This window comes from Dama dama, chromosome 3 (assembly GCF_033118175.1).
Source record: "Dama dama isolate Ldn47 chromosome 3, ASM3311817v1, whole genome shotgun sequence".
NCBI lineage: Eukaryota > Metazoa > Chordata > Mammalia > Artiodactyla > Cervidae > Dama > Dama dama.
Window position 1 is genome coordinate 57,443,108 of NC_083683.1, and position 12,611 is coordinate 57,455,718.

Genomic DNA, 12,611 nt, shown 5'->3' on the forward strand with positions numbered 1-12,611 from the left:
GCACACTTCTGAACTCTCAATATAATAAAAATTTGCAGTTTACTCATTTAGTACTATGATTATTTAACCATGTGTCAAGTACTATTTTACTTATCAGAAATTCTCTCTGTTGATTTTACTAAACATCTCCTAATTATATCATCAAAATGGTTAACATAAACTGATTTCAAAATAATATTAAATATTTTAGATGCACCACTTTATAAATTTTCTTGCTTAAAACAAGCCTTTTGAGAACTTTTATTTTGGAACAATTAAACTAATCTCTTAATTTAAATAGCTGAAACCTTAAAATTATATATTCTTTAAGTTATTTAATAATCTACATTCCACAATTATATTCTACATATTATATTCTGTGAAACTCGCTCAGTTGTGTCCAACTCTTTGTGATCCCATGGGCCATACAGTCCATGGAATTCTCCAGGCAAGAATACAGGAGTGGCTAGCCTTTCCCTTCTCCAGGGGATCTTCCCAACCCAGGGATCAAACCCAGATCTCCTGCATTGCAGGCAGAATCTTTACTAGCTGGGCCACAAGGGAAGCTTGTTTTCTAAAGTTTCTATAATTTATTCTAGAACTTATTAGTATATTCTATAACTAGAATATAATTCTATCTATAAGTCATTTTAGGACTCACCTAATTGATTTATGTTTAGGATATTATGTTTATCACTGGGATTAACTTAGGGCAATAAAATGTGAAAAATTTTCCGTTTTGAAAGGTCAAAATAAAATGTGTAGTTAAAGTAGTGTAATAGAAACATTTTCCCACCTTCAAGTAGTTAAGGCCTTTAAATGTACTTAATGAACATGATTTGCTTCTAATATTTATATGATCCCTAATGGATAACAAAAGCAGAATTATTTGGTGTTTTAGGACAAGGCTTCTTAGACATGAATGTGCATGTAGATAACCTGGGGAGTTTGATAAAATGAAGATTCTGACTCAGTAGAACTGAGGTGGAGCCTGAGATTCTACATATCTTACAAGCTCCTGGATGAGCTGATGCTTCTCTCTCTGTCAACCGAACTTTGAGGCAATGTTCTAGAATACTGGCCTTGGAGTCATGACACCTGGTTTTAAGTCCCCTTGAGTTGATTAACTTTCCCAGGACAAAGTTTCTTTTTTTTTGTTGTCAACAGAGATGTTGACATTGGTTGTCAAGATGTCAAAGGTTTTAAGTCATTTGATCACCAGTCTTCCAGCTCAAAGGTTCTGATTCTGTGTAAAGTACAAACTTACATATTTTTCATTGCTGCTTAGACAGTTATTTTAGATATAAAATTTCCCCAGTTTATTGAGGAAAGCTTGACTATTTGCTGTATAATAATCATTAAGTATCAAATTGTACTTTAAAAGCTGAAGCTTTCAGTAATATAGGATAAATTAATAACATAAACTTACTGCTGATTTTTCTGCATCAGAATTGGCACAAACAGCTTATAATGTATGAATTAATTTCATATGTAAGTGGAAGTAACATTTGTTGAGCTGGACTCTGGTGACTTGGAGGAAGTGGGAGGGTGTGTTAGGCCAAGTATATGGAACAAGGTGGTAGTATGGCTATAAACCTGGATAAAAGGAAATTTGTGCTGGAACCTGAAGTAATGAAGGAACTGATAATAACAAAAATTGTATGTTGCAACAGTTGCAGGTGAGGAAGGAAAACTGCATAGAAGAGGGCGTAAGAAATATCTCCATACACATGCTCTTTTCCTAGCTCTAAGCCTTAGGTCTATCTCAGGTATAGCCCTGCTTGAGTACATGGCGCTGGCCTTTGAGTCAGATGACTGGATGAAGGGGAATTTCTTTCTGTATTTCCATCTTGAAATGCACCATGATGGAAAATCAACATCCTAAGTGATGTATGATAGGCATTCAAGTATGTTCAGCATTTTTCTCTAACAAGTGATTTAACAAACTCATGGAACCTTGTTGTAGCTTGTTTGATTCCTCTCCAGTTAATTGATATTCTTGTTAGTAGTTTCTACTCACTCTAGAGATGTGCTGTCTTTCACGCCTCTGTATGCATCTTTCAATTTGTACAATTTTACTCCAACATAATTAGTATGTGAGACTCAGGCAGAGGTGCCAAGCAGAGATGCTTATGCACAGTCATAGGGATGAATATGTTTAATAAATCCTTTGTGTGTATTTATTATGCACATACCACAGGTACTGGGTATGTAATGCTGAGCCAAACAGATATGATCCCTACTCTCATGAGACTTAAACAGTCTAGTAGGAGATAGAAATTAAAGAAATAACTACCTAAATAAACATAAATTAAGAATTATGAAAATTTTAAAAATTAAGAATTTTCAAAGGAAAAGTATTTATATTCATCTTGTTCTGAGTTCAAAAATGTCTCTGAGAATTGGGACCTAGAGTTAAGCATTAGAGATTGATAATAATAGCAGGGCCTACAGAAGATTAATTTTTTAGCCTAGAAGCTAAAAATAAGTCCATGTATTAGAGCAGTTATTTAATGTAGCAGAATATCTGAAAGAAATGATAGCTGTTATAAAGATATTCTGATAAAATTTTTTAACTATTTCTAAGGAAATTTTATTTCAAGAATATTGCTTTATTCAAGTATTCTTTTTATTCTTAATGATTTTAAAAGTTTACTAAAGCTCAAGAAGAAAATGTTCACATGTAGATTCATTTGAAATTCATTTTCTTAATATTATTTAGCTTGATAAAAATATATGAGTCTGACGAACAGAAGTATAACTTCTGTGCATAATTGATCATGGTTGCTAAACCAAGAAGGGTCAGAGTGATTTAACTAAAATTTTTTCTTGCTGTGGAGTCTTCTTTTTCTCATGGACACTAGGGCTGAAGTAGTTTAGCTATAACATTATTTGGCATCAGTATGCAGTTAGAGCTGTTGTACTGAATCCCGAAAAGGAGACTTTTGTTTGGTTGGTGAATCTTGTGACAGATTCTGGAATTTCCTATTCAATCAGCGGTCAGGTTGAACTTCAGACAGTTTTGATGTGTGGAGATCCATTTCTGTGAGAACATTATGAAAAATAGCCCTGTGCTACAGGGATGACCTAGGAGAAAAGAGCTGGTGCTATTACCAGGGGAAATCTGAAGACAATGACAGATGCACTCAGGGGAGACAAACCTACCGTGGGCAGATTTATCCTTAAATGTATTAGGACATCAATAAAAATGAAGTTTCTGTATCTTTGTATTAAGATGAGAAGATGTTTATATATTTAGATGAGAAAACAAAACTATTTTTAATTTCCATTGAAATTAGTTTGCCTGCATTCTAGCTTATGGAATGTTACTGTGAGTAGTTCTTAGCTGTCTTATCAGGTGTCATGCTCCAGGGTATAATCTATCCTCAGTGTTTCTAGAAAATAAGATTTTCTCCAATTATATAAATTCACTACACTATGAGTTGAATGGCAGTTTCTATTTTCCTCTGAAGCATCAGACATGATATCTTTGCTCTTTGTTAAATGATGAACTCTTCTCATTTGTTTTCAGAAATAATTGATGGTTTTTAAAAATCTGCAAGGAGAAAAGTAAATAATTTTCCTCTTTAATACTATACATTTTTGTTTCTTTTTTTTGAAGTGTGGCTGGTAAAGAGGATAATACAGAAACTGACCAAGAGAAGAAAGAAGAAAAGAATATTTCAGAAAGAGAAAACATTGAATTAGAAGTTGTAAGTATGAAAGAATGAACCTGGAATTTTGAGTCCCTGGATTAGGTTATTCTTGGTTGCTGATAACTGTGCTAACTTATATGTAGAAAAGAGAATCCATTATCATGCATCCATTTTAAACTGTTTCCTTGAGGACTTCTTTTCTTCAGAAATGTGAGCTATGAAATATTAGCAAATTATAGTCTTGTGCATTTTGAAAACATTTTCTATGGGATAATAGAGTACTAAGAGATAAAGTACTCTTTGATTTAAGACAAGGTTATTATAAAATAACCTTAAAATTGTGTATTGATTTATTTTAACAGGAAGTGAAATTTTTATGCACTTATACTTTATAATCACACAGTTTCTCTTTTTTGTATTTATTCAGGGAGACTTTATTGCAGATTTTAATATGTGAAGTATCATAATAGAGACGGGGCAAAATTAAATCATACTGCTAGGCACACTCCAAAATGAGGGAAAAAGAAAAATTCTGATTTTGATTTTTTTGTTTTTTCTTTATTTTATTCTTTTACTGAAATGTGGTTGCTTTACAATGTTGTTAATTTCTTCTGTACAGCAGAGTGAGTTAGTTACATGTATCCATATATCCCCTCTTTTTTAGATATCTTTCCTATTTAGGTTGCCATAGATCATTGAGTAGACTTCCATTTGGTATACAGTAGGTTCTCATTAGTTATCTGTTTCATACATAGTAGTATATATATGTCTATCCTTATCTTCCAAATCAATCCCACCTCTCCTCACCTCCTTGGTAACCATACATTTGTTCTCTTCATCTGTGATTCTATTTCTGCTTTACAAATAAATTCATCTGTATCATTTTTCTAAATTCCATATAGATGTATTAATATACTACATTTTTTCTTTCTGACTTACTTCACTCCATATGACAATCTCTAGATCCACCCATATCTCTGCAAATGGTACTATTTTGTTCTTTTCTATGACTGAGTAATATTCCATTGTATATATGTACCACATTTTTTTATCCATTCCTCTGTCAGTGGACATTTAGATTGTTTCCATGTCATGGCTATTAGATAAAGCGTTACAATGAACAGGGAGCATGAATCTTTTTGAATTATGGTTTTCTCCAGATATATCCTTAGGAGTGGGATTGGTGGGTCATATGATAACTCTACTGTTAGTTTTTTAAGGAACCTCCGTACTGCTCTCCATAGTGCCTGTACCAATTTACATTCCCACCAACAGAATAAGAGAGTTCCCTTTCCTCCACACCTTCTCCAGCATTATTGTTTGTAGATTTTTTTCAAGATGGTCACTCCGATCAGTGTGAGATTTTGCATTTCTCTGATAATTAGTGATGTTGAGCATCTTTTCATGTGTTTGTTGACCTTCTGTATGTCATCTTTGGTGAAATTTCTATTTAGGTCTTCCATCCATTTTTGATTGGATTGTTTGTTTTTTTGATATTAATATTTAGCTTCATGAGCTCTTTGTATATTTTAGAGATTAATCCCTTGTCAATTGCTTCATTTACAAATATTTTCTCCCATTCTGAGGGCTGTCTTTTTGTTTATGGTTTCCTTTGTTGTGCAAAAGTTTTTAAGTTTAGTTAGGTTTCATTTGTTTATTTTTGTTTCTGTTTTCATTAGTCTAGGCAGTTGATTGAAAAAGATCTTGTTGTGATTTATGTCAAGGGTTGTTTTGCCTATATTTTCCTCCAAGTGTTTTATAGTATCTGGCCTTGCATTTAGGTTTTAATCCATTTTGAATTTATATTTGTGTATAGTGACAGTGAGGGTTCTAATTTCATTCTTTTACATGCAGCAGTCCAGTTTGCCCAGCACCATTTATTGAAAAAACTGTCTTTTCCCCACTGTATATTCTTGTCTCCTTTGTCACAGATTAAGTGGCTGTAGGTGTGGGTTTATTCTGAACTTCCGATCCTGTTCCATTGATCTACATGTCTGTTTCTATGCCAGCACCATACTGTTTTGATGACTGTAGCTCTATAGTCAGGAAGCCTGATTGTTCCAGCTCTATTCTTTCTCAAGGTTACTTTGGGTATTCGAGATCTTGTGTTTCCATACAAATTGTAAATTTTTTCTCTTCTAATTCTGTTGTGTAGTCTCTCTTAATGAGGTAATCAGTTTACTTTGCCAATATTGTGCTATTAATGGACACACATCACATTTTAGGAAGAAAGTCAAGAAGTGAGTGATCATGAAGATGAGGAAGAGGAAGAGGAGGAGGAAGAAGATGACATTGAAGGGGGTGAAAGCTCTGATGAATCAGATTCTGAATCAGATGAAAAAGGTATTTGTCCTTTGGTGCAAGGACAAAAATTTATTTTGGGAAATTGTTTAAAACATAACAGAAAACTCTTAGCACTCTCCATCTCATCCTTGTATGCCCTCCAAGACTCATGTTTATCTCTTATTGTAGCTAGTCATTATGTGACTTCCACTTTTATTTGGAACCAGTGGTATTTCTTGTCCTTGACCAATATGAACACTCTTTATCTTGTTGCCAGTTTTTTAGTTTTTGGTATATTCAGGATATTTTCCTTACAGCTGCCAAGTGAATACTTGAATGTAGAGATGATTTTCATGCTTTGATTATAGCCTATCCAGTATTTTTATTTTTTTCCTTTATACTAGCCAATTATCAAGCAGACTTAGCAAACATTACTTGTGAAATTGCAATCAAGCAAAAGCTGATTGATGAACTAGAAAATAGCCAGAAAAGACTGCAGACGCTGAAAAAACAGTATGAAGAGAAGCTAATGATGCTACAACATAAAATTCGGGACACACAGCTTGAAAGAGACCAAGTGCTTCAAAACTTAGGTAAGAATTATATTTAATTCAAATTAAAGTTCAGATTAAACTATCACATTGGATTTTTATCTTTTCTTCCTTTCTAGGAAAAAAAATTTTATTAGAAGTCACATTAAATGGTAATTTATCTTATTATGTTAAATATTACTATTCATTTTGGTTTTTTCGTGCCGATATCTGTCTAGGCTAATTTTTTTTCCCCCCAAAGTTGTGGCTAATTGTTTTAATGCCTTGATTTATGCTGGGAACTTTTTTTAAATTAGAAAGATAAGCATTCAATAGCTGTTATATAAGAATCAATATTAAAAGAGAGAGTAATTAAAAGACACCTTGGCCTCCTGAGGCTTGTATTTGGGAGGTAGTTCTTCTCTAAGGTCATGAATAATATATCTGTAAAATAAATATCTGTATCTCACAAAAACAAATACAAATATTGTTTGGTCATTTAGGCTCAGTGGAATCTTACTCAGAAGAAAAGGCAAAAAAAGTTAGGTCTGAATATGAAAAGAAACTACAAGCCATGAATAAAGAACTTCAGAGACTTCAGGCAGCTCAGAAAGAGCATGCAAGGTTGCTTAAAAATCAGTCCCAATATGAAAAACAATTGAAGAAATTACAGCAGGATGTGATGGAAATGAAGAAGACTAAGGTATTGATTATATTTTCAATTAATGTTTGATGGTAATACTTGTGTCATTTGGGACCAAAAAAATTACTGTGGTTCTTTCTGTGTTCTGTATTCTTTCTGTGACCTAGAAATGATGCACTTCCTTTTGGCAGTTAGTAGTTGATTCCTACAGTCATCCATTATCAGAATCTTTCTTTGAAATGACTGAAAACCATGTGGTCAGTAGGACTTCTCTGACTTTAATGGATATTTATCTTTATTTTCTTAAAACTCTTACACAGATTAGCAAAAGTGAAAATATTTCAAACATGAAAAATGCAGAGATAATAACAATGAACAATATATTCAGTATTTAGTTTAAGGTATTAAATATTATAGATATGTACAAAACCTCCTATATATCCCTTCCTGATCATGGTCTCCTTTCCCTTAGAGGTAACAACTATCTTGAATTTAGTGGTTATCGTTCCATGCATAAAAAACTGCAAGTTTTCTTCCCTTGACCTAAAAGAGTATGTAAATTCTTATCTGTTATTGTTTTTATTTTAGAATAGATTATTCTTAACATTTTGCCATGAAAATCAATATCAGTTCAGTTCAGTTCAGTCACTCAGTCATGTCCTACTCTTTGCGACCCCATGAATCGCAGCACGCCAGGCCTCCCTGTCCATCACCAACTCCCGGAGTCTACTCAAACCCATGTCCGTGATGGTGATGCCATGAGTCGGTGATGCCATCCAACCATCTCATCCTCTGTCATCCCCTTCTCCTCCTGCCCTCAGTCTTTCCCAGCATCAGGGTCTTTTCCAATGAGTCAGCTCTTCACATCATGTGGCCAAAGTATTGGAGTTTCAGCTTCAACATAAGACCTTCCAATGAACACCCAGGACTGATCTCCTTTAGGATGGACTGGTTGGAGCTCCTTGCAGTCCAAGGGATTCTCAAGAGTCTTCTCCAAACCACAGTTCAAAAGCATTAATTTTTCAGCACTCAGCTTTCTTTATAGTCCAACTCTTTTTTTTAAATTTTTTTTAATTTTTTCAGTGGGTTTTGTCATACATTGATATGAATCAGCCATAGATATAGTCCAACTCTTATATCCGTACATGACCACTAGAAAAACCGTAGCCTTGACTAGATGGACCTTTGCTGGCAAAGTAATGTCTCTGCTCTGTAATGTGTTATCTAGGTTTGTCAGAACTTTTCTTCCAAGGAGTAAACATCTTTTAATTTCATGGCTGCAATCACCATCTGTGGTGATTTTGGAGCCCAGAAAAATAAAGTCAGCCACTGTTTCCACTGTTTCCCCATCTATCTGCCATGAAGTGATGGGACCAGATGCCATGATCTTAGTTTTCTGAATGTTGAGCTTTAAGCCAACTTTTTCACTCTCCTCTTTCACTATCAAGAGGCTCTTTAGTTCTTCTTCACTTTCTGCCATAAGGGTGGTGTCATCTGCATATCTGAGATTATTGATATTTCTCCTGGCAATCCTGATTCCAGCTTGTGCTTCCTCCAGCCCAGCGTTTCTCATGATGTACTCTGCATATGAGTTAAATAAGCAGGGTGACAATATACAGCCTTGATGTACTCCTTTTCCTATTTGGAACCAGTCTGTTGTTCCATGTCCAGTTCTAACTGTTGCTTCCTGACCTGCATACAGATTTCTCAGGAGGCAGGTTAAGTGGTCTGGTATTCCCATCTCTTTCAGAATTTTCCAGAGTTTATTGTGATCCACACAGTCAAAGGCTTTGGCATAGTCAATAAAGCAGAGTAGATGTTTTTCTGGAACTCTCTTGCTTTTTCGATGATCCAGCGGATGTTGGCAATTTGATCTCTGGTTCCTCTGCCTTTTCTAAAACCAGCGTGAACATCTGGAAGTTCACGGTTTACGTATTGCTGATGCCTGACTTGGAGAATTTTGAGCATTACTTTACTGGCGTGTGAGATGAGTGCAATTATGCAGTAGTTTGAGCATTCTTTGGCGTTGCCTTTCTTTGGTATTGGAATGAAAACTGACATTTTCCAGTCCTGTGGCCACTGCTGAGTTTTCCATATTTGCTGGCATATTGAGTGCAGCACTTTCACAGCATCATCTTTCAGGATTTGAAATAGCTCAACTGGAATTCCATCACCTCCACTAGCTTTGTTTGTAGTGATGCTTCCTAAGGCCCCCTTGACTTCACATTCCAGGATGTCTGGCTCTAGGTGAGTGATCACACCATCATGATTATCTGGGTCATGAAGATCTTTTTTGTACAGTTTTCTGTGTATTCTTGCCACCTCTTAATCTCTTCTGCTTCTGTTAGGTCCCTACCATTTCTGTCCTTTATTGAGCCCATCTTTGCATGAAATGTTCGTTGGTATCTCTAATTTTCTTGAAGAAATCTCTAGTCTTTCCCATTCTATTGTTTTCCTCTATTAGATTATTCTTAACATTTTGCCATGAAAATCAATATAGTTTCCTTAAAATAGGAAGTGTGGAAATGATTGAAAAAGTAGTTAGGTTATTATGTTGTATAGTTGCTGATGCCAGCAAAAATAGCTAAAATAACTTAAGTGCTTACTATGTGCCAGGCACTGTATAGGCACAGTGTTGGTATAAACTCATTGAATTTTCAACGGAAGCCAATCCCATAGAAATATTACCCCCAGTTTATACATTAGAAAACCAAAGCCTGCAGTGGGTAAGTAACTAGTTCAAGGTCACACAGCTACTGATAATAAGTTAAATACCAAAAAATTATTCCAGTAATAAAACACCTGGACATTGAATATAAAAAGCTTAGAACAGTAAGTAATTTTATAGAAGTATTAATATGTTAAAAATGGCTTCCCTGGTAGCTCAGATGATAAAGTGTCTGCCTGCAGTGTGAGAGACCTGGGTTCGATCCCTGGGTCAGGAAGATCCCATGGAGAAGGAAATGGCAACCTACTCCAGTACTCTTGCCTGATAAATTCCGTGGATGGGGGAACCTAGTAGGCTACAGTCCATGGGATCCCAAAGAGTCGGACACGACTGAGCAACTTCATTGGTTCTCTGGATTAATATGTTAGAAGTGTATTCAAAATATAGTACATTAATCTTACAAATATAAGAACTGACCATTTAACATGTTGCAAATTTCCACTTTTTTTCTTGCTCAGTATTCAGAATCCTAAGAGTATACTTCCATGCATATGATTTATTTAATGAATATTGTAAAAGGATAATCACAGTAGATATATTTACCTGATATTTTAGGTTCGCTTGATGAAACAAATGAAAGAAGAACAAGAAAAAGCCCGATTGACGGAATCTAGAAGAAACAGAGAGATTGCTCAACTGAAAAAGGATCAACGTAAAAGAGATGTGAGTAGACTCAGTTATGTAAAAATACTGTATGTCAATAATATTGTTCAATAAATGGAAGATATTTTTTGATAACTTTATTAAAAAGAGGGACAATAAAGCATTTTTATATATGGCATTTATTATAGTATGTAGATTATAGTAATTCAATATAAAAGTTTATGAAAAACAGTATAATATTACTGTAAGTTTTATTGGAGACTTATTTCCTAGATGATCAGATGGAAGAAAATGGCATATAATAAGTTGTTATTTCTAGGGAGACCAAGGAAGTAGTTGCAGTAAAATAGTGATTTTTAAGGTGGTTCCAGAGACAGATTCTTATGAATGTTGCTTAACTAATAACCAGACTTCACTAGAAGAGACTTTACTAGGGGCTATACAAATTTTTGTATTCTTTGACCCAAGAATTATGTTTCCATGAACTCAGACTAAGCAAATAATTTAAACTAAGAAAAATTATATTACAGTATATTAAAATCTTCACTTTAGGTTATTTGTAGTAATGAAAAATGTAAAACCAACTAAGATGTGTGGCGGTAGGGGTAACAGTTAAATAAATTATAATTCATTCCATTTAATGTGTATTTATTCATCTGTTAAAAATTAGGATTTGGAAACTGCATAGTAAAATGAAAAATGATTATGATTTAACATTAACTGTAAAGTAACATTTTATATATGCATGCTTATTTACAATACAGAAAAATTTTAAAAATGCATATCAACATGCTAAATGTCATTGTATTAAGATTATAGGTTATAGTTGATTGGATTTTTTTCTTTCCAAATTTTTGACAATATAGTTATTTATGACTATTTTTTTTAAATAAAGAGCCATCACCTTCTTTACCACAGTATCAATTAGGTTCCAGCCTTTGTTCCAGGTTCCAGCCTTTGTTCCATTTTTCTCACCCAACTTTTTCTAAATTCTCCCTGAATAAAACATGAATATACAGGATATTTTAGAAAATAGAAATTTGTTTTGTGAGCTAAAGATGAAATTAGGGAGTTGGAAAATGACTAATGAGATAGAAAAATAGATGTGTTAGTCAGATGACTATGATATTTATAACTATATGTATTCATTAATTTTCCCAAGATATTAATGTATTTTAATAATCAGTCTATTTTATCATTTTTAATACCTGGTGATTTTAGATCTTGTTTATGTTAGTATACTGTTATTGAAATCAGGTAGAAGCACACTCTAGCATATGGTCTGTTCTTTTTTTCCTGTTTCTTAAAAAATTAATAAAACTCATATGCCATAAAATTCAGTTTTAAATTATACAATTCAAGTATTTAGTATGTTCACAAATTTGTACAACAATCACCACTCCGTAACATTTTCATTACTCCGAAAAGAAACCCCAGACCAATTAGCAATTACTCCCATTTCTCTCTTTCCCTTACTCTTGACAGCAACTAATCTACTTCCTGCCTATGTATTTGCCTATTCTAGACATTTTGTATATGTGGAATCATATCATATGTAGCCTTTTGTGTCTGGCTCCTTTCATTTAGTATGATATTTTGAAGGTTTATCCATGTTATAGCATATATCACTAGTACATTTTTTTTTTAAATGACTATATGTACAGAGCACATTTTGCTAATCCATTCTTCAATTGGTGGGCATTTTGGTTGTTTTGACTTTTAGGCTATTTATTTCATTTTTAATGAAATTTTTGGATGACAGGCATGATTTCCTTACAGTGTATGCTAACTACTTCTGTATTACTAAGTTAGACACAACGATTAAACAACAACAGCATATGATGTATAGAGAGATCAATATTGAACAATTAATTCCCAGGACTGAACTTTTGAATTTTATCCACACATATGATGTCTCTCTTCTGGCTAATCACATAAAAAGCTACTATTTCAGACTTTTTCCTCCCCTTAATTTGTTGCTTTTTGTGCATATTCAACTCCTGTCTAAAGTGTTTCTTGTAATACTCAATTTGAACTCTTAGAGAACCAAATATGTGTACATCATACAAAAATTATGAATGAGCTTGAGATTTGATTTTTAATATGAAGAAATTAAATTTAGTAACAAGCTTGAAATTAAATTTAGTAACAAGCTTGAAACTATACGTTAATTTTAGATAGTTCATTAA

General features: G+C 33.6%; 1 protein-coding gene across 3 annotated transcripts in view; it reads left to right on the plus strand.

Moving 5' to 3' along the window:
* The window catches only part of KIF21A (kinesin family member 21A), a 175,153-nt gene that overhangs the window by 124,610 nt on the left and 37,932 nt on the right, over positions 1 to 12,611 (plus strand). For all 3 annotated transcript variants that reach the window (XM_061129892.1, XM_061129910.1, XM_061129901.1), the window contains 5 exons: positions 3,602 to 3,692; positions 5,861 to 5,978; positions 6,323 to 6,511; positions 6,952 to 7,151; positions 10,375 to 10,482. In XM_061129892.1, coding sequence (XP_060985875.1) covers positions 3,602 to 3,692; positions 5,861 to 5,978; positions 6,323 to 6,511; positions 6,952 to 7,151; positions 10,375 to 10,482 — 706 coding nt within the window. The remainder of the gene's footprint in view (positions 1 to 3,601; positions 3,693 to 5,860; positions 5,979 to 6,322; positions 6,512 to 6,951; positions 7,152 to 10,374; positions 10,483 to 12,611) is intronic.